At 42.7% G+C, this 25978-nt stretch overlaps 1 protein-coding gene across 4 annotated transcripts in view; it reads left to right on the forward strand.

The window, feature by feature from the left end:
* Positions 1–4003: 4003 nt before the first annotated feature.
* Positions 4004–25978, forward strand: part of Atp13a4 (ATPase 13A4) — a 128689-nt gene continuing 106714 nt past the window's right edge. For 2 of the 4 annotated variants that reach the window (XR_012910086.1, XM_075967573.1), the window contains exon 1: positions 4147–4458. Coding sequence is in view for 2 of the 4 variants with exons in the window: in XM_075967573.1 (XP_075823688.1) it covers positions 4396–4458 (63 nt within the window). In the remaining 2 variants the exon portion in view is untranslated. Of the gene's footprint in view, positions 4459–25978 lie in introns of all 4 variants that reach the window. The other 2 variants (XM_075967577.1, XM_075967568.1) reach the window with 2 other exon arrangements.

The following is a 25978-nucleotide window of genomic DNA, read 5'->3' on the forward strand; positions in this document are numbered from 1 at the left end:
GCGGCATGCTGAGGCCGCGTGACCTTGAACAGTTCTTTGTGACCTCTTTCTGAGTCAGTTCCTATAGCTTTCAAACGGGGGCAAGAATATATATTACTCACCGCCCTGCCTCACAGAGGTGTTGCAAGGAGGAATGTTGTAATATTCTGTGAGGTTTCTCAGACGAGAGACGGAAATTAGCATATGACGAAACGTGACAGGACTTATCTTCACACCGTCTGCATGGGCCAGGCAAGTGAAATACCAGCATCCTCACGGCCTGGCAGGGAAACCAGTGCCACCATTATCCCTACTTAAGAGCTCTCAGAGGCTTCCAGAGGGAGAAGACTGCTCCCAGGACAAAGGAAGGCGAGGCAGGAGATACCAGATCGGCCAAGAGGTAGCTATTTACTTTTCCCCCTCTTTTCTCTTTACACTGTTCTGTCTTACTTGGCACAGAGTATTTGAGAAGAAATGAGTCCTGAGAGGGAATCAGGGAACGGTGGAAGAAACTTTCCCTCTTGGACATTCTTCTCAGAGCCCAGCGATCCACACACTGGAGCACAACTCTTAGTTTCTAGAATGGGCATGGCAGACCTCCTCTCAGCCTCCCTGGTAGACAGTATCTTTGGTAGCCATCTCCAATTTATTCAGGACAACATCTGACTCCCTTCCTTCACAACTCTCCCTCCCAGATCTCCTTCTCTCCTTGTGTTTCCTCCCTTGCTCTTAGAAACCTTGTGTATGATTTGGGATTTTGGTGATGGTCTCGCTTCCACAGGAGACTTAACTATTGAAGGTCATTTTCCCCTACATATTTAGAGACAAACAGCAATATGAATTACACAAAGTGATGAGCATCATCGTGATGTCCCGGAAGAAGCTTTGTTCTTCATCAGTCACGGGTTGTAAAAAGATTACATATGCAACTGTAGCCATGCCGACCACACAGGCTGACAGAACAAACTCTACGGATTTTTGTTATCATTGTTCATCGTGTTAAGTCCAGACCCAGGCCCAGTATTCAAGAATCTGCATAGGATGACTCTATCTGTGCTTCTTGTCACATCTTGCTCCCGGTACATCCTGTGTACGGGCAGCGAAGGAGGAGACAGTGACTCTGCACAAAGAATCTCTGTTTCTCGGTTGCTATGCATGTCTTGCTGCAAGGGTCCTTTCCTATGACCTCTCTCCCTGCCCTGGACCCCATATCTCCATCTACTGAATAATTTTCTGTCCACTTTATAGCTCTTTCTCAAGTGTTCCCTCCATGGAGAGGCGCTACAGGTCATGAAAGTCCAGCATCCTTGCTGAGCGCTTTGGATGTGCTAAACTAAACTGTAGAAACGGTATTGTCCGAGTCACGAGGAAAATGGATTGAGAGAGCTGCATCATTTTGGCTGAGTTCAAGAGCTCCCGTTGCCACCGGATCATTGTTTTTATTTACACACATTGCTTGTTTTCTGCAACGAGGTTTCCTCATTTGCCGAGGGAGCATGACCAGCCTAGTATCCGCTGCAGTGGGTATTGTACGGAATGGCTAGGGTAGTGACCTCTCCATGGAAGAGCATGCTAACTGTGCGTTTCCTACTGAATCTGCTGTCTTTGGGTTTCTGTGTGTAGCTGAGCAGGGCCAAGTGAAGGAGGCAAGGATGTCCATGAACTTGCGGACACATATAAAACCTAGGTTTGTTTGGGCACTCTTGAGAGGCTTGAAGAAAATATTTCATTATGGTAGAGGTCTCAGTTCTTTGGACCCTGAGTTTTGATGCTTACTGAAATGTGGTGGTTTTTTTTTTCCACTCCAAATCCTTTTAGTGATTGTAGAGATTTAACTTTCTCCACGCATTTGTCTTAAATATTATTAAGAGAATTTGTTTGTTGGGGTAAAGGTGCAGGCAGTTTCTTCTGCAGCCCCATCAGTTACTTGCTTAAGGTCACACCTGATAAGTTGCCAAGCTGATACAGGGTTCTGGTTGGGAGGAAACAATGCTAGTACAGTCAGTTCCATGGGGAGAATTAAGTACAGCCCACACCTGCCCACCAGCTCTGCTACTTGCCCTACCAAATTGTTGAAGTTGAGATGCAATTGGAAGTCTTTTTACTATTATTATTTTCTTTGCTAATTATACTAAATAGTTACTTGTTGAAACACAAGCCAGAGAATTGTGGGCTCTTTACAAAGCTATACCATCACCAATTCTAGACTCTTTTCATTATCTCAAAAAAGAAACTTCTTTTCTTTAGCTTGTGAAAAAAATTCTTTTTTGAGACAAGGTTTCTCTGTAGCTTTGGTGCCTGTCCTAGAACTAGCTCTTGTAGACCAGGCTGGCCTCGAACTCACAGAGATCCTCTGCCTCCCAAGTGCTAGGATTAAAGGAGTGCACCACAACTGCTCAGCAAAAAATTCATTTTTTATTAATCTTTTCATTTATTTTACATCCCAATTAGTTTCCCCTTCCTTTTCTCCTCCTGTTCTCTCCCCCATTTCCCTCCTCTCTATCCCCATCCTCTCCTCCTCTGTCTCCCTGTGATGAAATATTAATTTTACTTTTATTATTTGATTAAATAATACTTAGGAATTTTGGAAATTCCAAGAACTACACACTATACCTGCATACACACAAATACTTATATACATCATTACTGTTACAATGAATTTTCTTAGCTTGCTTTTATTTTTTCTGTTTATCTTATGCTTTATCATTTGCTCAAGATCTCTCTCTCTATCCTTTCTCACACACCTTTATTTCAATCTCTAAGGGTTACGTGTGTTAAGTTGGGGAGATCACTGCCGTCTGGAAGGGGCAGTGTGCAGACACAGTAACCACCCTTACTGAACATCTTCCCCGGCACTGTTTCTCAAAACACATCTTCATGAGGGAGGCTCTGCTGTCATCATTCTGACTTTGCATCCAAGCTAATAGAGGCTGATGGAGTTTATGTAGTTTGCTATATCCCGATGCGGCAAAGCTGCTGCCTGGTTAAAAACCCAAATCTGAAGTCAAGTCCTCCAACTTTGAGGTGCATGTCCTTAACCCTGTACTAAACTGATACTAAGAATCAACATGTAGTTTAAGAACAGCAGCGACACTTGGCCAGTGGGCGCACGTTCACAGCTCACCACTCCCTTCCCTCAGCAGGCCTGTCTTTGAGGGTTATCAAAGTCAGTTCTTGTAGGTCAAAGGTCACATAGGAAGACCGGCTCAGAGATACGTAACAGCTAGCTCTCTCTCTATGCTTCTCTCCACACACTGGGACTCTCTACGGTTATCTCAGACCTATGTTCCAGCTCTCAGAATAAGAACTTACCTCCTAGCAAACTCAGGTATCTATTTGAATCCTTATACTGACTTGAGGATAGTAAATGTGGCTTGGTCATCTTAGGCTTCTATGCTAAAACCATTTTTTGCATAATTTGAGCTGGAGATGTTGCTCAGTAGTCAGAAGTACTTGCTGCTTTCCTGGAGCACCTGGGTTCGATTCATAACCCATACATGGTGCTTCATAGCCACCTGTAACTACAGTTCTAAGGGCTCACACCAGGCACGTATGTCATATGTGCGGGTAAAACACCTGTAACACATAAAATAAAAAAAAATCAACAGAGAAACAAAAAACAACCCCCCATTTTTTTGGGTGGGGGTTGATCACTTGGTTATTTTGTTTATGGACAGCTCTAAGAATTTGCTCACAAACATTTGAGCTAAAAAGGACTGCCTGGAATAATTGATTATGCTTTTATGCCTTTACTACATATTTTTCAAGAAAAGCAAGCCCAATTCTCTACACACATCAAGTAGAATATTTGTGTGTGTGCAAAAGGGAAAGGAAGTTATAAACATCTGTCGAGGTGGATTATGAGTGCCCTGTATTATCTGCAAGCAAAACGAATGGGAATGGTACCGAACCTACGGATTGGGGACTTCAACTAAACAAACGAAAACCTAGCTCTGTTAGCCTCCCTGCACCCCAGTTCCTTAGTTTCTGGGAATAAAGCAGCGACCTGGGAGTTCTTGAGCCCGCTTGTCCCGAGGGTCCTGCCAACTCCACATTGTCCCGCTGGATTTGCAGTCAGATGCTTTACGCTGGCAGGCTGTGGGCAGGCAATGAGTTTTTTCCCTGTAAGTTGGGTCCAAAAAGATCCGCATGGGAGCGGCTTCCTCGGAGACAGCTGCCTTGAGAGAATGCAGGAGCAGGGAGCAGCCAGAAATTCCTCCTGGCACAAAGTGCCCGGGGGAGGAGTCCACTTGGCTAAGTATTGTCATTTGCTGAAGGAAGGTGTGTGTGCTCAAGAGGGAGTTTTTAACCTGGAGGATCATTAACTCTTTGATCCGGCGTCAGGAGGTGACCCTGGAGTTGGCCCTGGAAGCGGCTGCAAGCAAGGGTCGGGGAGCAGGAGTGGAGCGAGTTTCCATGGGGGACCACCTTGAGAAGGGCCAGCATGCTTTGCTCAATGAAGGAGACGAGAACGAGATGGTAAGATTCCAGCCACATCCTGTGCCCTTCTGCCAGTCCCCTTCCCTGGCTTCGCACACGCACACTCGTGAACACACTCGCATACTTCATTGCCTGTTGACTCTGGAAATACACAAGAGATGACATTCAAGCAATCTCCCTGTCCCACAAATGTAACTTCTGACGGCGCGAATTTAGTAGAATGAACACATTGTATTCATTTTTTATCAAGATTGTTTTTATTTGAAGTAAAAGAGAAAGGGAGAGGAACATAGAGCTGTGTCATTCATTTCATCTGTATGGAAAGTTCTGCCCAGAACCCCCATTAGGGCAGGTCCCCAAGGTGAGGACCAGGGTCTTCTCTGAGAGGAAGAACTGAAACCCAAAGGCAGGGCAGTTGGTGGCTGAGCCTTGGACTCCTTTCTTTTCTCACACAGTCTGCTGTTCATCCGGGAAGGCACAAAGCACACGTACTAACAGTGGTCAGCCTACAGACATTTCTTCTTACTTCACAAACTTCACTGCTGTGGAGATGGGTTAGGGAAAACTTTGTGCAGTTCATTGTCTCTCTCGTTTTAGAAGACGTGCTCCCAGAGCTTGGGAGGTCTAAGAAAATCAGAGAGGCTTCTGTGCTTGTTGAATTTACAGTGATATTTCTCAATTACAGTGTAATCAAGGGAGAGTCAGAGATGTGCACTTCTACTTAATAAGGTCTCTGTGCTAATTGTGTAAGCATAGCCTTTTATGCCGGTAATGATGCAATTAAAATGTGAAAATGTGATGCTCTCACTTTATAATAGCGTTTTATCTTCCCGGAATTAATATACAAATAACAAACCCGAAAGATATTTACTTAAAATGTTTTCTTGGTTAATTGTTGGAGTCCTGACTATTAAATTCTTTGTTCTAAAACTGGTCTTTCAAGTTTAATCTGCTTACTCGTTTCTATAGCAACAACTTTTTTTTTTTCTTTTGGACATTCTGGAATAGATCCCATCTCTCAAAGCTGAAAAAAAAGTATAGAAAAATAAAGGGCACCTTAATTCAGTTGGTTTCTATAACATGTCCTTACTTCTTTCTGACTTAACTATAAAGTAACAGTTGCTTTCAAGGCCCTACCCAAATGTCACCAGAACTGACTTCCTGGTCTAATGTTGGCTTATGTTCCTTTCCCCTCCCAAGCATTTCCTTGAGAGACTGAAGTTGAGTTCTTATCCTCATCTTGACTGCTCTTACCAGAGCCAGGGACTTCTTGTTCGCTCTCTTCCTTTCTCATTTGTAAGCACACACATTTTTCTCCTCTCTTCATGTTGATCACAATTTGTCTTCGAAATACCATTTTGGATCACCTATATTCTTGAAGACAATCTCCCCCGCCCCCCGCCAGACTAACAAATGCTTCAGATGAAATAGTTGTGTTATTAGCTGGTCTTCGTTACAGCGCTGCCAATGGCATTGGGGGTCAGCCCAGTTCTGTATGCAGCTGGAAGCCCAGCTGAGCGCTTTGGCTGGGGAAGGGACGCTGTGTATTTTGGTGACAGCGCTTTGACCAGTGGGCTCAGCAGAGGTGCAGCATTAGTATGCGCCCAGCTTCTTGTCCTGTTCCGACTGCAGAATCCTGGCCACCTGCCTGCTGTTGCATCATTTTGTTTTCTACACTGTTCTTCATTCACGCAGTAAACTTCTAAAGTTGTCTATCTATCTATCTATCTATCTATCTATCTATCTATCTATCTATCTATCTATCTATCATCTATCTATCATCTATCTATCTATCTATCTATCTATCATCTATCTATCTATCTATCTATCTATCTATCTATCTATCTATCTATCTATCTATCATCTATCTATCCATCCATCCATCTATCTATTATCTATCTATCTATCTATCATCTATCTATCTATCTATCTATCTATCTATCTATCTATCTATCTATCTATTATACAGATTTTTATTCTGGGTTCTGCTACATAAAGTATTTTTAGGGCCATTTAGTTTTCACCATGACCCTGCGAGGTCAGTGGGGAGAGCCATGTCTAAGGAACTTGTCCAAGAGCTGAAGCTAGTTGAAATTGGTAGTTCCGTGTCTCTGGATCCACACACGGGCCACTTTTCAGAGTTTACTGGGGACACGGCACTCTAAATAGAACACGTTGCTTCTCCTAATAAAGCAAAGGTAAGGAGAATAGCTGAGCTTACATCCCCTAAGGTCTGTTGTTTCATAGAATTTGTATTTGCTGAGTCGCTTTGTCTCCTCTGACTTGTAGGCTAATCCCATTTAGAGAGCCAAGATTGTCTGAAAATGTGGCACACAAAATTGTTTACAGATTCTTTGTAAATGCCATGAAGGTGGACATTTCCAGATGTCAGGCCTCCAATGAGAGAAATGGCTGCAAATTTCAAGAAAAACGAATGACTGAGAGTTTCTCTTTCAGACAGTTTATATAAAGAGTTTATAAAAGGAAGAAAATGAATATTTACAGGCTGAGAATAGATGGGATTATCTTTCAGCCCCTAACCAAAGAAGTAGGGACAAAAGAGCAATTGTAGGTGATCTGAAGGCAATATCATCAAGTGAAAATAAAATGTTAAAAGACGGAAGGCCCTGTTGGAGGACAGGAAAGTGCCTTCAATAGGCACCTCTCAAAAGGCCTTAGAAAGACGTCTAGAGCACACACTCTGGGCTTGGACCAGACACTTGTCCACTCAAGTCCCGGTGTCCTTACCTATAAATTAGGAGTGGTCCTTTTTACCCTACCTGTCCCCCAGGGTTCTTAGGAGGATTAGCTGAACGCATCCATGTGGAAATGTTTTAAGAAGGAGTGATTCTGGGGACTCATGAGTTGTTACTGTCTAAACAAAGGGGGAGTGGCTCTTACCTGTGCAATTGAGTTGTATTCGCTTCTCTATTTATGACTGTGTTCTTACTGTCCCCACAACAATAAAGTCACCTTTCTATTAATGACAAAACAACCATATATTTCTGTTTTCTCTGGAGATCACTTCTTATATCTGCCTTGTAGGGCTCATTGAAGATGGTTCCTTTCTGTGACATTAACGTATTAGGTTTCCTGGGAGTTCCTGCCCCACGAATCCCAGTGCTGTGTGTTTCTCTATTGAAATGACTTGGAAGTATTACTGACTGACAATGGTATGGCTTAATTGATCCAACCATTGATCGCAGGAATGAAATCGCTATTTCTGGAGGAATGTTTTATTCTAGCAAGGTTTGGAAAAGCAATGTCCCTTGATTTCATGCCTAGGTTTTTAGTAAGTAAAGAAACACACACTTGGTTATCTTTCTGATTATAAAAGTGATGTATTTTTGTTACGAAATGATTGAGATAAAAACTTGGGACTGAAGAACAAAGTAGATATGATTCATTAGTTTACATGGAATGGGTTGATATTGTCGTGTTGGTGGCCCCTTTTCAGGCTTATGCAGTGCATTCATAAACCATAACATCCTAATGATTGTAGCACATTCTAACGTTATCTATATTCACATTGCTGAGCATACTGTTTTCTCATTAGCTCCTTTCTCCCTGTCACAAGCATCCAGATACAATTAGGCTATTACCTACTGTTTCTCCTATGCATTGTGCCCAACTAAGATAAAACTAGTTACAATATACCCTTAAGGAAGGCATGCAAGTTGTCACAAACATGCATTTTAAACAAAGAATGGCATCTGTACTCTCTTTTGAAGGCTACCTCTTTTTGCTGCAGCTAAAGATATATGATGGACAATTCTCCATTTGATACGGCACTGCTTGGCTCCTCCAGTGTTTCACTTATGTTTGTATGACTAGTGCCCCATCTCCCATGTTGTTTCCTTGTTCCTAATTTCATGCCGGCTATGATGAAAAACTCTGGACGTTTTTGGACATTCTTCGGGTTAATTGTGAGAACAAATGCTCAAAGGTAGCATTGTAGCACTAAAGGCAATGTAGAGTTTAACTTTTAAATGACACACAATACTCCATTTCTTTCTAAAAGTTGTCATGTGAAACTTATATGCTGAGTGGCAATTTCTTTTTATGGCTATTCCCTCTCTCCTTGACTATCACTTTTAAACTTTGGCTCATCTACCCTAGGAAAATGATACTTGATAGCTGTTTTAGCTCTGCCGTTCTCGGATGAGGTTAAACATGTTAACCGTCTTTTATGTTTTCACCTAGGACCTCTTTCTTTTGTTACTAATGTCACTAGCGCCACATTAAACATTTAAGCTAAAATGCATGCATTTTTAGCTAAAAGAATAAGATTGTTTTGTTTTGCTTTCACCATGCTGCATGCTACAAACAAGTGGGTGATGTCTGAGGGTGTGTGGGGGGAAGGGAAAAGGCACTCACAAGGACAATGTGTTAGGTGCTACGCTGACAAACATTTAGCACAGTTAATTATATTAAGTACAAGAAACTAAAGACTAGGGAATATGGAAATTCAGGAGCCTCTTTTCCAACTTCCAGGTCATTTCTGAGAGCCTGGCAAGTCACCTGGCCTGGCAGCAGGTGGTATGGGTGCTGAGCCCCATTGATTCATCACTGTGAGTTGGGGGCTGTTTGTCTTCACCAATTCTTTGCCTCACTCTGATAGCTGATGTTTCTGTTTCTTCTCTAACTCCCTGGAGCAGAAGCCCCTCCCCCGGACTGCACAGCCACTTATTATGCTTCAGGGGCACCTCTGAGATGCTTGCCAATGTTAACCAGTGGGCCCACAGATTGCATAGTGGAGGGATTGTGCTCAGGCTGAGACATTTTGTCAGTTGAACTGTTCAGGAAGCCGGGCCACTGGCCAAGTCTGATGTCTTTATTCTCATTTCATCGCTGTAGAACTCCCATGTAGTGAACTCATCGTGGACAGAAGATCCCTTTGAGGAGTGGGATTTAATCGCTTCTAAAGAGCAGGGATCCTGCCCGAGTCACCTTTCCATGGCCTTCCCCTTTCCTTCCCACTGCACTCACAATGGAGCACAGTCCCTGGCACAGTGTGGCACTGGCCGATGTCATTGCAAGCTCCATTAACCTGCAGTTTTACATACCGAAAAAAACAGAGGATACGGGGCTCAGAAAGAGAACAGTGGGGCTGGAGAGATGGCTCAGTGGATAAGAACACTGCCTGTTCTTCCAAAGGTCCTGAGTTCTGTTCCCAGCAACCACATGGTGGCTCACAACCATCTGTAATGAGACCCGGTGCCCTCTTCTGGCCTGCAGGCAGGCACAATACTGTATACATAATAAATAAACAAACCTTTAAAAAAAAGAAAAGAAAGAAAGAGAACAGCGTTAAGTAAATAAAGAACAAAGCTAGAAAATTGATGTTATTTGCTTAATCTGGTCCATAATCCCATGTATTTGTCAACTAGCTTTCCCTTTTCCCAAGTATAAATAGTTTGTTCTTCAGCGTTAATTAGCCATGCCACAGTATTTATTTGTGATCCTTCATTATATTCTTTTATTCATTCATTCATGTATGAGCTCAGTGGCTATTTAAGCAACCTCTGGTCAGTACCAGGAGTTCTCTGGGCTGACCAGGAAGATCTTGAGTGAATACTAAATAGCTCCTGCTTCCCAAAAGCTCAGAGATGAGTGGACAAGGCCAAGCTCATAATTTGCAGGCCTAGAGCAAAATGAACATGAAGTGGCTCGTGTCCAACAATTACAAAGAACTTCAGGATGGGAGTAGTGCATTACATCAAGTGGAGAATCATTTTCAGCGCAGGGCCCTTTGTGACCACAGGGCAGAAACACAGTGAGCCTGTGCTGCAAGCAGGTGTTACCATGAGGTTGTGCACAAGGACTATAGAGAGCAATTTGGTGGCAGCAAACCTTAGAAAGGTATCATGCTGTTTCCTCCAAGGGGTAGGTAAGACTGTGTAGGGCTTTGTAAGACATTCCAATGGTGGTAAGTTTTCCTTTCTGATGATTCCCAAGCCCTGGTTCATGAAACAAACTGGACCCGTGTTGGGTACTATATAAAAAATACATTCTTAGACCCTGTTCTAAATCAGAAGATACCATGATGGAGTTCGACTTAAGTAGAATGGCCGATGTGCTGGCCTGATTGACACAATACAGAAATCACTGAACACTTGCCATCCGAAGTGATAGGGAGTGTTTTCGTGGGTTGAACAAAGTTGGCTGGAGAAAAATAAAGTCAGCGAAAGCATGTTTGAAACAGTCTGGGCAAGAGGATCAGAACGAAAATAACGTCTTGTCAGGGAAGAGGATAGGCCAAAAAGGGATTCGACAATATTGAGAAGTTAGAATTAAAAGGAACTCATAGACTGCAATCCAGGAGAGAGAGCGAGTGAAACGGCACTAACTCCAGATGGTCCAGAGGGTCCTAGCATGAGGGGACAAGTTGGGACTGCAGATGGTTATAGTAAATAGTTAACTGTGATGTTGATTTGGGCCAAGTATAGACTAAGACTTTACACAACATACTTGATTCGATCTTCTAAGTCTTACTAGGTGAGATCTATCAACTCTCTTTTATCAATAGGGAAACTGAGGTAAGGAACTGTTAAGCGACATGCCTAGGTGCATTTGGTTAAGTAAATGGTACGTGATAGCCTTAGACAATGGTTTTCTGTCTATGGGGTTTTCACAATTCAGGACGTGCTGTTTACTTGTTAGCAGTGACAATCAGCTGAGCACATTGAAAGAAAATACACCAGGAAACTGGAAGGTCAGCATTGAAGTGTTGGTTCTGGCAGTATTTGTTTTATAACCACAAAACATATTATGCTCCCCTCTCTTTGACTTTGTCCAACAAGGCAGAGATAATAAATACCTTACTTGTTTGAACCAGGGTACAATACAGATGATTCTTAAAGTTCTTTTCCACCCCTGTGTTTAAGAATGAAAAGAGGAACATGAAATCACTCTGCAACTTAAAGAAAGTTTTGATACTGTTGATTTCTTCATGGTGCTATGGGTTTGGGATCTATCTATCTATCTATCTATCTATCTATCTATCTATCTATCTATCTATCTATCTATCTGATTTAGTCTTTTGAGACAGAGTCTTGTTATGTAGCCTGGATGACTTATTATCTTCCTGCCTTAGGCTCTTAAGTGCTTGGACCACAGGCGTATCCTGCCACATCAAGAAATGTGAGTTTTTCTAGCGAAGGGAAGGAAAACAAAGAGCAGAAATGTGACCTGAGGAGCCAGTGACTCTGTAATGTGTCCAGATATGACCAAGGCATGTGGCTTCAAGGCTCTGTGAGGATTAGCTGACATAAGACAACACCCTCAATGACCTACAGCTCTTTCTGAAGACTCATCCTTGGCAGACTGTCCAAACCACCACATAGTGAGAGAGAAAAGGCTGGTGAGGACACAGCCTTTTCCTTAATCCTGCTATCTGCCTAAGGCTGGGCCTCTGGGCAACAAGCACAGCCATCACCCGGATGCTCCCTCAGAGAAAGAACAGATAGGAGGCTATGTGTGCTATGCACTCTCTACAGCCATGTCTCTCAAACCAGGGAGCTCTCTGGACTTTTGGGTACATATGGGGTCCTGGATGAGACAGTCATCAATCTATCATTTCTGAATTCATCTTTGGGACAGTGCCAGGCTTCAAGTTTTTCAGACTCTCAAAAATCAATAGCTAGATAATAGTGTGCGTGAGGAGCCATCCAGGACTGGAAGCCATCTCCAAAGGGGCTCAAGAATGTAAATTGTCTTAGATGATTTGAAACATATATTTACAGATAGTTACTCATAATTTTTTAAAAATAAAAATGGTTGTTTTTTTACAGCCCACTTAAAATACTTTTTAAAATACAAAATGTGTTTATTGGGATCATTTTCCATTCATCTTGAATCAAGCTACTATCAATACTGCTTCTTCCTGGAGGAGAATCCCTCTGACAGCCATGGCTTTCTGCTCGTAGGACTACTGCTTGCCCATGGCTAACCACCATGGAGATTTCACAGTATCCTGGGCATTTCACATCTATAAAGTAGGGATTGAGGCTCTGCACCAGGGTCTTTTGCTTGTGTTTCTTCTTCTCCTCTTCAGGAGAGGGATGAAGGAGGACTTTGTAGGGAGCATGCCTCTCCATTGTGACAGACATGTTCTTGTAGGGAGGTTATCCCCAAAAGGCTATTTTTTTGTTGTTTTGAGAATTTTATATAATGTATTGTGGTTATATTCACCCACAACTCCCTCCTTAGTTTCTCCCAGATTTACCTTCTCCTCCCTACCCCCTAAATCCATGTTCTTTTCAAAGAAAAAAAACAACCCACCAATTAACATGTGCTGCCCACATCTTCCTGGGTGTAGGGACATCCATTAGAGTGTGGTCAACCTACGAGGATCACACCCTTAAAGAAAACAGGCTCTCCCTGCCCCAGAAGTCATAAACTCCCCACAGCTCCTCAGTTAGGGGTAGGGGTCATGAACTCCTTCTCACTACATGCTAAAATGTTGACTGGTTTGATCTTATGCCAGGTCTTTCTCAGGGAGCCAGAGCTGCTGTGAGCTTGGGAATGCAGCCGTACTATTGTGTTCAGAACACACTGTTCGGCTCTGGTTCTTATAATCTTTCTGCCCCTCCTCTGCAATAGTCTCTGTGCTTTGGGGAAAAGGTACTGTCTAGATGCCCCATTTGTGGCTGTGCCCTTAACAGACACTTATTCTCTGTACTTGTAGCTGGTTATGAATCTCCGAGCAAACCACCCTCGGCTGCACAAAGAAACTGCTCTGATGGGGCCGGAGAACTTTACTAATTTATGGGTAGAGATATATGAATTCAGAGAACAGTTAGATGCAATGCCTATTTTGCAAAATAAGAATAGAGAGTTCACCGCTGGGGCCTGTGAGCTCCTTAACCATGGATTCTTGCCCAGATTTACAGTGCCAGGAGTATGTTCCCTCTTGTGGAACAGGACTTATATCTAATCATAAAGTTGTTGGCTACCCTCATATTATTATTGCATCCATGGGCATATTTTGCAGTGTGGGTAATTGTTACAGTTCAAAGGGCTTATTCCTGGGTAAAACTTTGATGACACCCTGATTCCTATAGCATGCATAACGCATCGCTAGGAGGGAGGATGCTTTCTGGCAAATACTAACTTGATTTCTCCATGGCCTATGACCAACATGTGCAGTGTCTTCAGCAATAGGGTCGTGGACATTCAGGAATAATGACAATGGCCTGTATTGTTTTGGGGGCTCTCTGCAACACCTATGTCCAACAACTTGAAGGGAGGTACCCTACTCCCAGCAATGGGCTTTTTATTAGGCTCCTGGGATGAGCATATTCCCTGTGTAAATGTCTTAGTTAGGGTTACTATTGCCATGATAAAACACCATGAGCAAAGCAACTTGGGGAGAAAAAGGTTTAATTGACTTACACTTTCATCACTGAAGGAAGTCCGGACGGGAACTCAAACAGGGTGGCAGGAGCTGATGTAGAGGCCATGGAAGAGTGCTGCTTACTGCTTTGCTCCCTGGGGCTCGTTCAGCCTTACAGAACCCAGGCCCACCAGCCCAGGGATGGTGCTACCACACGAGATGGGCTTTCTCCCACACATCGCTAACTAAGAAAATGTTTTACAGGCTTGCCTACAACCTGATCTTATGGAGGCAGTTTCATAGTGGAAGCTCCTTCCTCTCACATGACTTCAGCTTGTGTCAAGTTGACATAAACTAGCCAGCACAATAGGGTACTCTAATTAAACCTATTGTATCCCTTATAAAATAACAGGCTTGGTGATATGAAGGGGGGAGGTGAATAACGGGAAAGGATATTTAGTGGGGAGAATGCTGGGAAGAAGAGGTTGCAGAAGAGATGACCAACATTAAGGATGTTATAAGAGCCATGTGGAAACCCACTGTTTTATAGCACATTTTTTCTTTATTATCACTGGGGATTAAACTCAGACTTTTGTGCACAATAAGCAAGTTCTTATCGCCAATGGTGTCAGTTTTGTTGTCCTTCAGCATGGAAGCACCCAGTAACCTAAAGATCTTTCTATTGGAGGAAAAGTCCTCTGAGAGTTTTCCCTCACTGGACTCCAAGAAACAATTTTTGTTTTCCATTATCTTTAACCAATCACACATATTCTTCTTGCTGGCACTTCACAGAATACGTCAATTTTTTTCTTCTTCCCTTCCCTTCCCTCCAATTTCCTCACTTTTCCTACCTCTCCTTCCTTTCTTCCTTCTAATGGGGCTTTGCTGTGTTGACCAGGTTAACCTGGATTTCCATGGCTTAAATGATACTTCCATTTCAACATCCCAAGAATTGGGGGCTATGGGGCATGCCACCATATCTGGTCAGTCCGTCTATTCTCATTCTCTCTCTCTTTCCCTCTTCCTCCCCCCCCTTTGTCTTTCTTTGCTTCCTTTCTGGATCTTAATCTCTGTTTGTAGACCAGTCTGTCTTCAAACTTGCAATCTCGCTGTCACTGTCTCTGGAGCGTTCTGGTCATAACCTACAATACTACACTCTCATTCCTTTCTTTCTTTATATATATGTGGGGGTCCAACCCCAACATAAACTATCTCTCCAGACCAGAGGGGAGGAGTGGGAATAATTGAGACAACTTACATGGCTTTATCAGGAGGGAGATTCTCAGTGATCCCTTATGAGATCCGAGTTCACATCCTGAAAATTCCTTTGCGTTTATTCTTGCCTTATATACCAAAACATAAACTGAAGGGGAAAATTCATTAGCATTCTGTTTCCTAGGTAACCCGGTGAATGGTTGTGGTCATGTCCACATCTACCTATGCCTGCTCTCTCAGTCTTTCTGCTCTGTATGCCAGCTGTCACATAGGTAGGTTTAATTAACGTCTCTTTTCAGGCGTCCTCCAAATTACAAAGAAGGAGCAGAACAACATCCTGACCCTTTGTTAGGGATGGTGACAGGCTAGGTGACCGACCGCCTCCTATGTGGCAGGTGTAAACTATGGCCTGGGATTCATTGGATCTTGGAATGGGTCAACTCATAGCCCTGTTTCTGGGTCTGGGTGGTAGCTGGTCTGGTCAGTCTGCCAGATTTCCCGCATTGCCATTACCCGGATGACCTCCCCAGCCTAGCTCAGCCAGTGCATCCTGCAGCAAGGAACAAGGAGGGACAGTTTTCTTGCTTTCAGGCCCTTGGGTCTGGCTCACCCACACGCATATCACCAGGGCCAGCTCTACTGATTTGTCCAGGCAAGGTGCCTCCCAATTGCTGTAGGGAACATATGAGGGGTGGACAAGGTCAGCTCTCCTGCTCTTGTGCCCTCAGGGCCTGCTCACCTGTATCCCCAACCACAGGGTCAGCTCTAGCGTGTTTCCCCGCTGAGGAGCATACCTGTGGTAAAGGGTAGGGTCATCTTTCCCAAGTTTGGAAAGGAGGGCATAGCTTTCCCCTGAGGGACAGGACCAAGTCTCCTGCTGAAGAATTCAGCAAGGGACAGGGCCAGCTATCCCAGGACCAGGGCCAGGGCTGGGGTGGCTCAGCATTGTTCCAATGACCCCCTGCAGGTCACAGACATCAACACAGATATCTGTTTCAGTAGGACCACCGACCCAGACATTGACTTTGGCAGCAGTTTGGGCCCAGATATCACTATGACTCGGATGATAGCGTTGGCCACCCTGAACAGTATCCCTGGTGGCAGCATGATCCTTGGGCACCAACATGGTCTCAGGTGACTGACCATACCCTGGGTATCCGCAGAGCCCTCAGTAGTAAGAGGAGCCATGGACATTAACCCAGACCCCAGTTGCTGGAGGGAAATGGATACAGGCATAGATGGCCTGGCCATAGATGTCACCATGGTTCTCAGACATTCTCATGACTACAGGTTGTGGCCCAGACCTCATGTATCTGTGTAGTCTCTTGGTGGCCATGGATATCAACACGGATCCCGACTGTGACAGGACCTTGGGCCCAGGCCTAGATGTCACTATGGTCCCAGGTGGCAGCGCAGGCCACTTGGATTAGCATGGTTCCCCCATAGCAGCATGACTCTTGGATACCAACATGACCCCAGGAGGCAGCCCAGGCCCCAAGCTTTGCCATGGCCTTCTATAGTCTCAGGAGTTACAAACATGAACACAGACCCTAGCTGTGGCAGAGCTGTGGGCCCAGGCATGGCTCTGAGCAGCAGCCCTGGTCCAGATGACAACATGGTCCCAAGTGACAGCACTGGCCACCCAAATAGACTTGGCCCTAGTGGCAGCACAATCCTCAGACACCAACATGGTCACAGCTTGCAGCTCAGACCCTAAGCATCTGCATAGCCCTTGGTGGCATCACAGGCCAGGGACAATAACCTGGGCCCAAGCTGTTGTAGGACAATGGACATAGATACAGTCCTCAGCGCAGCCTAGGCCGGAATATCACCATGGCTCCAGGTGGCAGCACAGGCCACCCAGATTGGCATGGCCCCTGCAGCAGCATGACTCTTTGACACCAACGTGGCCCCAGGGGGTGGCCCAGACCAGAGGCCTTTGCACCACCCTCGATGGCAACAAGAACCACAGACATCAACACAGCCCCCTTTAGCTTCTTCAGGGCCTCGGACAAACATCTGGCCCTTGGCTCTCGCCCAGGCCCAGACATCACATTGAACTCAGGTGGCTAGCAGGCCATTCATATCAGCCTGTTTCTCACCACCATCACCTCGACATATCTGCCTCTCTCCCCAGACCATGAACCGTCTGCCTCCCTCTCTCTTCCATTTCCCCACCCTGCACTTTCTCACCATAATGGCGCCCAACTACCCAGCACCACGGTTCTTGGTTGGGTCACCAGATGGCATGTGGTTGAGTCCTGCCCACCCCAGCTGCAAGGCATGGAACAGAGAGAGATGTTGCTTTTCTTCTCTCATGTGCCCGGGGCCTAGAAACCTTGAAGGGAGATTGGTATGATGGTGCCAGACCACTTGATTCCCGAGACATGGGACAGGTTCCTGGTTGATTGCGCCCACTCAGACCAGGAAATCAAGGGGTGCGGGGGGATAGACCCTCTGCCTGCTCAGGTCCGGAAAGGACTGAGTTGCTTCTGGTTGATTTTGTTCAGCTAGACCCTCTCGTTCCTTTCTTATCCAGGAGCATGGCTTTATCTTGATCCTTGGTCATCAGAGTCCTGCTCCATCCACCAAAGCCAGGCTAAATGTGATTCTCTTCATTAATCCATCAGGGAATCTTGTGGTCACAATCATTCCTTAGCTGGTGTAATCTTCCTTAGCTGGTGTAATCTTTTAAAATGTAATTTATTCCTTCTCTTCCTCCTTGTACCCAATACAGGATATATTATTAGCTTTCCAAGTAATTTTTTAAAGAACAAAACTCTGGGCACATTTTTTTTGTAGAAGTTGTAAGTTTTTGGTCATTGGGATATAGAAATGAGCAGAAGTAAAGACAATAGGAAAAGATCACTTGAATATCCCTTCAGTTTTTAGCTTTCTGCTTATGCCTGTATTACATGAACATTGATCTTTATGTTCCTCCCCTTCCTAATGGTAGCTCCCCCGGTTTGCTACTCAGTCTGGGCTTGATGTAGGAATAGAGCCTTAAAGATAGCAAGTGGTAGAGTGTTTTTTCTTCTTCTATCTTTCTTCTAGTATCAATGGGGTTTTGCCTTTTTCCTGGGGAGAGTTTCTTCCTTGGAAGTAATTGAACTTTGTCACTTCCGGTTTGTTCCAGAATTTTAGGTCATTATAGAGACAGAACCATTGATGCAAGATGAACTTTGTGCCTCTCTGCTGGGGCCATTAGCCACCTTCTTCACACCTGTGCTACCAAAGAGGCAACTGTGCCATGTCTTTTTCCATTCCATCCATCTGTCTTTCCCATAAGCACAAGGTGACACACGTGGGGAGGAATTGTTAGTATCTATGAACAGGCTGGGTTTAAAAATTTTCAACATTACAAACTTGATCTAGTCCATGTTCGGCCTTTATGAACTTCTTCACATTTTAGCTGATTTTTTAAAATCTGTTTATGTGGCAGCCATCACTGTCTCTCATGATCTAGAAAAGATGAATGTATTGTTTTGTTCTGGTCTTTTTGGGTATAGTTTTCTTTTAAAAAATGATTATTTTTATTGTATGAGTAGGAGTGTTTGGCCAGCATGTATATGTCTGTGAACCACATGTATGCACTGCCTATGGAAACCAGAAGGGGGCATTAGATCCCCTGAACTTCTAATTGTAGGTGCTTGCTAATGGCCATGTTGGTGCTGGGAGCCGAACCTAGGTCCTCTGAGCAACAAGTGCTCCTAACTGATGAAGCAGTCTCTCTAGTTCTGGTGTTTGTCTCTTTTTGGAAGTTGGTTCACTTGATTGGCTTGAAGTTTTAGCTCTGAGATTGATTCAAGAAAATATATGACTGTGGGTTATCTTTTCTCTTCTGGGAGTTATGACAAATACTGTATTCTGTGCAGCACTCTGCATGGGAAGGTCTCTATGGGAGACTGGCTGAGGAACAGACAAACCATGGTTCAGGCAAGCTAAGTGTTTGTCATATTCCTAACCAGTCTGGCTTACCAAACAGTGACTATCGTATAGGAGGTTAGCTTGGCAAAGCCAATCACTGTTGCTTACTTGTGGCATAATGATTTTCTATATTTTTTTCTTAAGTTTTCTAGTCCTAGGTATGTTATTTCTATATGTTTTTCATAAGAATTTAAGTCAAAAAAGGAATTTGGCAATGACTCTTCTGTTTCTATATTATGAAATACATTAAGGAGTATAGGTATTAGATCTTCTTGGAAGGTTCTGGTAGAATTCTGCATTGAAACCATCTGGTCCTGGGCGTTTTTTTGGTAGGGAGGTTTTTGATAACAGCTTCTAATTCTTCGCGACTAACAGGTCTATTTAGATTGTTCACCTGGTCCTGGAAAAAAAAAAGAATTTAAGTCAAATTAAAAATAGCCTGTTTTCCCATCACAAAACCACAGTCAACAAAATAACCAAGACAATATGTCTCCTCCTAAAATTAGTGCTCCACAGTTGGGTTTCCTGAGAAAAGCAACTTGGATGATGCATATGACAGTGATTTCAAGATAGAAATTATAAGTATGCTCAAGGAACTTTATAGGATATGAATAAAGGCTGGAATAAAGAATGAAAAACATAAATAGTTGGATGGAATTAAAAAAACAATTCAAGACAAGGAAATAGAATAGAGAATACAGAGATAGAACTGAAGAAAAAGCAAACTAAATTAAAAATTGAAACTGAAATTCACTAACTCAAAGAAAAAGCTCAGTGGATGGCTTCACCAGAAGTGATCAGATCGAAGAAAGACTGTCAGGGCTTGAAGAGAAGTAGAGACATTGGGTCATGCAGTCAAAGAAAATACCGAATCTAGGAAAATCCTTGAATAGACAATGCAGGAACTCTATAAAAAGACCAACTCTATGAATAATAGGTATAAAGAAGGAGAATAAACCCAGGTCAAAAGTACAGAAAGTATTTTCATTGAAACTGTAGAAGAAAATTCCTCAAGTCTAAGGAAAGAAATGCCTATTAAGATCTGAAAAATATACAAGACACCAAAGTAACAGGACCAGAAAAGAAACTCCCCGTGCCATATAATAATCAAAATACTCAATGCACAGAACAAGAAAGGATATTGAAAACTGTAAGAGAGAAAGACCAAGTCACATTTTAAGGCAGACCCATCAAAATAACACTTGACTTTTCGATGGAGACCTTGAAAGTCACAGGGATTTAGACTGATACCGTGCAAGTTCTGAAAGATCATAGATGCCAATCAAGACTACTATATCCAGAAAAACTATTAGTCACATGTAAAGAAGAAAGAAAAACTTGGCATGACAAAAACATTTAAGAGATTTATGTGCAACACGTCAGATCTACATAGGATACTGAAGGGACTATGCCAGTCTAAAGAGATAGTTCAACACCCCCAAGAGGGTACAGGGATTAAATGAATAGTTTCAGAATAGTTCATCAAAAGAGGTCTAAAAAAACCACTCCCCAGGGATGAGAATTAAAAAACATTGTTCGAAGTAACTCTTAATTTTAATACTCTCAATATTCTTCTAAAGAGACACGGAATGGTAGCAGAGGGCCTTAGAAAACAGGATCTGTCTTTTTGATGCCTCCAAGAAATGAACCTCACCATGGTGATAAATGCCACCATAGAACAATAGGATGGGAAGAGGCATTCCATGAGAATGGAACCAAGAAACAAGAAGTCATAGCTCTTTACTATCTGAAAACATAGATTCCAGACCAAAATTAACCAGAAGAGACAGGAAGAACATATCCTATTCATCAAAGGAAAACTCTACCGAGAGGATATTGTAATTCTGAAAGTTTATGCACCAAACATAGGGAGACCCAATTTTATAAAATAAGGATTATTTAATCCAAAAACACAGATTAACGTCAACACAGCAATAGTAGATGATCTCAACATCCCACTGTCACCAATAGACAGATTATCCAGGGAAGAACTAAACAGAAAACATTGGAGTTGAATGGCATCGTAAATAAAATGGGCCTAACGGAGAGTTATAAAGTAAAAAAATCCACCTAAATACCAACTAATAAATGGGCTCTCAGAAGCCCATAAAATTTTCTCTGAAATTGACAACGTATTAGGACACAAAGAAACTTTCAACAAATATAAGACAATTGAAATAACATCTGTGCTTTACCTGATCATGGTGGAATAAAACAGGCTGCCAACAGCAACAGAAACTACAGGAGCTATACAAACACATGGAAAGAAATAGCACACCAAATGAATAATAATTTGGTCCAGAATTAAATAACAAAAAAGGTTTAAAAATTTCTAGATATTAGTGAAAAATGAAGCATAATATACCCAAATCTATAGGTCATGATGAAGGCAGTCCCAAGAAGATAGTTTATAGCACTATCTTTAGAGTTTTCAAAGTAATAAATTAATGAAGCATCTGAAAGTTTTAGAGAGCCAAGAATAAACAACACCTTCAAAGATAGATAGGATGAGATGATCAAAATAAAATTAATTAAATAGAAATGAGAAACTACAAATAATTAAAGAAATGAAGAGTTGGATCTTTAAAAAGATTAACAAGTTTGACAAACCTTTAGCTAAATTAACCAAAAGAAAAAGAAGGTCCTAGTAACAAAATTAAATTTGAAAAGTGTGATATTATAACAGACACAAAAGATTCAGGGACCCATAAAGATATATTTTAAAAAATCTGTATTGAACCACATTGGAAAATATAAACTTAAGTGGATAAATTTTGACATAGGTATGAAATAGTTAACAGTTTAGACAGACCCTCAACAACCTCTAGATAGAAGCAGCAATTAAAAATCTACTGACTAAAAAAATCTTGGGTCCTGATGGATTCCTTACAGAATTCTATTATAGTTCCAGGGAATTACTCTTGATTTTCCTCCAGAACTTGATGGTAAGGCCCTATTGTTGAATACACGATATACTCAAGTCACAGAACGTGGAACAATCAAGCAGGTACTGACTGGGATGCTTTATCCCTACTGGCTAGCTTTCAGAGAGCCAGAAGGTGCTATGCACACTGCTGGAGGAGAACAGTCATCATCAGTATCATCCATCTGTGAATCCTGTGAACCTCAGCAATGAAAAACCTCGTAAAAAACATGACCACTTGTGTAACAGTGGCACAACTGCTATAGGAGCAACCACACTTTCTCATTGTACTTACAATCTGCTCCACAAGATGTAACCCATGCTGGACCCTTAGGGAAGAACTTATTACTATTGTTTTGCTAAATGAATATAGCATTGAAACTACTCCTAATAACTTCCGCTATACCAATTGTTTAGGGCACCCCTCAACCCTTACCAGAAAAGCTCCTTTTTGTAGTAGATGATGAACATAGAGAGCCACAACTGTTCAATATGCAGAGGATAAGACACTGTGAAATATTCACCCCTAAATGGGACTTCTATATCACAGCCCCTGTTCCCAAGGCTCAGGGATCATTAGGAAAGAAAAGTCTGAGAGAAGGTCCAGAGGTGGTAGACGACTACGCTGGAATAGCGTATTATGAACATGATCAGGCAGTTCCACATGTGAACTCTTAGCAGCCACAGCAGCATATGCAAGGTCTGCATAAGCTCAAACCCTAAGATGATTTCTGTTTCCAGCTCTCCAGCTCTACTCCACAGTTACATGCCTATCTTTTAGCACAATTTATATACTAGTTAGGATTTGGGGGGGGGGTGTTGAAAAGCTCAGAGCACATGGTTTCAAGCAAAACAAAGTTAGTTTGTTAGCTCAGTCGGAAGGTCACCATGTAGTGGCATTTTCAAGCACATATTAAGCCTGGGGCAGAAAAGATGCCTCAGTGCTGGCTTTCTGTTTCCTTAGTGGATAGATCTAACATGCTGGCTCGTTCTCACATTCCTCAGGGGTCTCTGGTAACTCTAGTGTTAAATATCCCCGGTATCAGTGCAGTAGGGAGAGGAAATTCCCTCTTTCTAGTCTTATTCAAACACTCATTCCTGCTCAAGGGATCTGATGTAGTTTTGCTTTTCATCTCTTCATACTCAGTCCTGGGGCCTGGAGATAGGCGTGCTGGTAGTCACATGCCTACTTTGGGAGTGAGCTGGAGTCCATCCAAAATCCAGCACTTTGGCTGAATGTAGTGGGGACACGGTCTGCCATGAGAAGAGAAAGGTCCTGGATACTGCTTTCTGTGGTTGAGTAGTCCAAACAGAAATACAAATTAATAAACACATATTCTCTAATAGACAATGAATAGTAGGTGAACCTAACCGAATAAATAACGTTTCAAATGACCATGTCCTGCAATTCTAGTGTGTTAGGCTGAGGCAGGAGGATCACAGTGAGTTCAAGCTAAACCTGGCCTACTGAGCAAGACCCTATCTTAAAAACAAGGACTTAAATGGTCATACTTCTCTGGGTTGCTTATTTCCTTTGCTACATAGCATTCTTCCACTAATTTGAATTTCTGTCAGCAGGTTAAAAAAAGAGATTTGCAAAAAATATTTCTCTGATTTTAAAATCGAGACAAGTTTGATGACTCTCATGTGTAAAATACAGGAAATTCTAATATAGGAAGAATCTTAGGATGCCGTTCTCCAAGCCAAATCCCCATTCGTATTTTGTTTGATGTATGGACCTACTCTTCCTTGTTTGATATACTTTTTTTGTGAGTGTTTTTGAAATTGAATTTGTAATCATTGTGTATCATTTTCCATTGTCTTTCTCCATTCAACACTCTTATACAACTATTCTTCTCGCCGTATTAAACTCCTTAACAGACATTATTTAATAGCTGTATAATAGTCTTTAATAATTGCCCTTTGTGTACACACAGATGGTGTCTCTTTATCACGATGAGAAACTGCAGTAAATATCTCTAGATATAAGTACAGTCTGTGTCATGAAGCAGCTCTAACAGAGGGCAGTTTTTAGTGCTGAATACCTCACCTTGTTAAAGTCAGCCTGTTTGTAGACTGCTCAGCTTTTAACTCCGCTCTCAAGAATAGAGACCGAGATGATGCGGGCCTCTTCTCAGCATTGGTAGTTCAACTGCCGTGACTGAAGAGGGCTTTGTCACACAGAAATTCCGTGTTTGCTCTTCACCAGTCTAGAGAAGTATGCAGACATACTGTGGGATAGGGCGTTGAAAGGTTGCTCTTGTCTTAAGGATCTTCCGAGCAAAAGGCATCGCACTCATATAAAGGATCCTACAGCAGCAGACCCTGTGGGATGGGTGAATGGGGCTCTAACAACCAACTGGAGCCTTTGCTCTTATCATGTGCAGTTCCTCCATCCCCAGTCACTGCTTTTATCCAAGGAGGAAGAAACAAAAAGCTACAATTCCTTCAATTACCTTGGTATAAAATTCAATTCCCTGGGGTCACAGTTGCAGCATTTATTCTTTCATGGTCTTGTGTGTGTGGCTTTGCAGTTTGTGAGGGGGAAAATTCAATTGTCTTCATTCCAATTTTTTAAAAATTTCAATTATTTTTTGTTTTACATACCAGCCCCAGTTTCCCCTCCCTCCACTTCTCTTGCCCCTCCACCTCCCTCTGTCCCTCCCCCATCCACTACTCAGAGGGGTTAAGTCCTCTTTTGGGGAGTCAATAAAGTCTGGAATACCAAGTTAAGGCAGAACCAAGCTCCTCTTCCTGTATGAAGGCTGAGCAAGGTATCCCACTGTAGGAAATGGGCTCCAAAAAGCCAGTTCATGCACCCAGGCATAAGTCCTGGTCCCACTGTCAGGGCTCCCCCATAACAGATCAAGCCACATAACTGTCACCCACATTCAGAGGGCCTAGTTAGGTCCCATGCAGGTTTCCCAGCTGGCAGCTCAGAGTCTGTGAGCTTAAATTTTAGTGAAGGAAAAATTTAAACTTTGCAGGCTAACAATGTTTTAAAAATTGCTTCCATGATATCCATAAATAAATGAATTTGTCAATTGAAAACAGAAAAAAAAACCATGTACTTAAGTGGTGTCATATCTAATTTTCACAAGGACATACTTTTAAAATTAATTTTAATGACTTATTGTTCAACTGTCTATTGCTGTATCTCCAATGCTTAGAAAGTGCTCGAAATCTGTTCAGTATATAGTAGATACTTTTGAGATAAATACTGAATGATTGGTGGCTATAACTGGTTACAGGTACACTCCAAATTCATACGACCTAGTAAATGTAACAATTCATTTTGCTAAACTTGACAGGATTCAGAACCAAAATGGTTACAAACCTTAGAGTTACTCTGTGAGGGATTTTCTACGGGAGGTTGATTAACCAAGGTGTGAAAAACTACCCGGAATGGGAGTGGGTGCCCTTGCATGAGCTAAGGTAAAAAGGAGGAAGTGAGCTGAGCCCCAGACATTAGTTTCTCTGTTTCCTGACTGGACTCCATGTGACTCAGCAGCATCACCTCCCTTCCTCCATACCCACCCCGCCCATGTGATCTCAGACTGTGAGCCAAGGCAAGCACTTCCTTATCTAAATTACGTTTGACACAGCCAAGCAGCTAATATAGCACATAAACCCCAATGTCAACAAGGAAGAATCAGAATTTAGAGAAACGAGGTCATTGGGTTACTTTCCATCTATTTCACAGGTGGGCAGAGTTTCAGGTCAGGAGCCCCTTCAAGGGCTATCTGACCCTTTTTTACTGTTTCCTCTTACCGTCCAACTTGTGCCTAAATGCTCTCAGAGAAGAAAATTTGCTCAAAAATAAACAAACAAACAAACAAACAAACAAACAAAAAACCCAAACCCAAACCATTTCTTTCTAAAACTGATCTATGAAACAGCAAAACAAACTCAGAACTTCTTCATTATGTTAAATTGAAATATGGCTCCATTTAATGTCAATCCACTAGTTCATCTTCTTTTACCTTCTGTGGCCACCTGTCCAAAATATACTCCGGTCTCCCCCATTTCCACAGCCCACGCATCTCAGAGCTCGGCTCAGCTGGTCCCTGTCTTCATGCCTCCAGACAGCTCTTTGTCAGTCCTACCGTATCGCTTCTTCAGCAGCTCTCCCTGTGACATAGCTCTTTGACGTCAGC

The sequence above is a fragment of the Microtus pennsylvanicus genome, chromosome 1, assembly GCF_037038515.1.
Source record: "Microtus pennsylvanicus isolate mMicPen1 chromosome 1, mMicPen1.hap1, whole genome shotgun sequence".
NCBI classification, from domain to species: Eukaryota; Metazoa; Chordata; class Mammalia; order Rodentia; family Cricetidae; genus Microtus; species Microtus pennsylvanicus.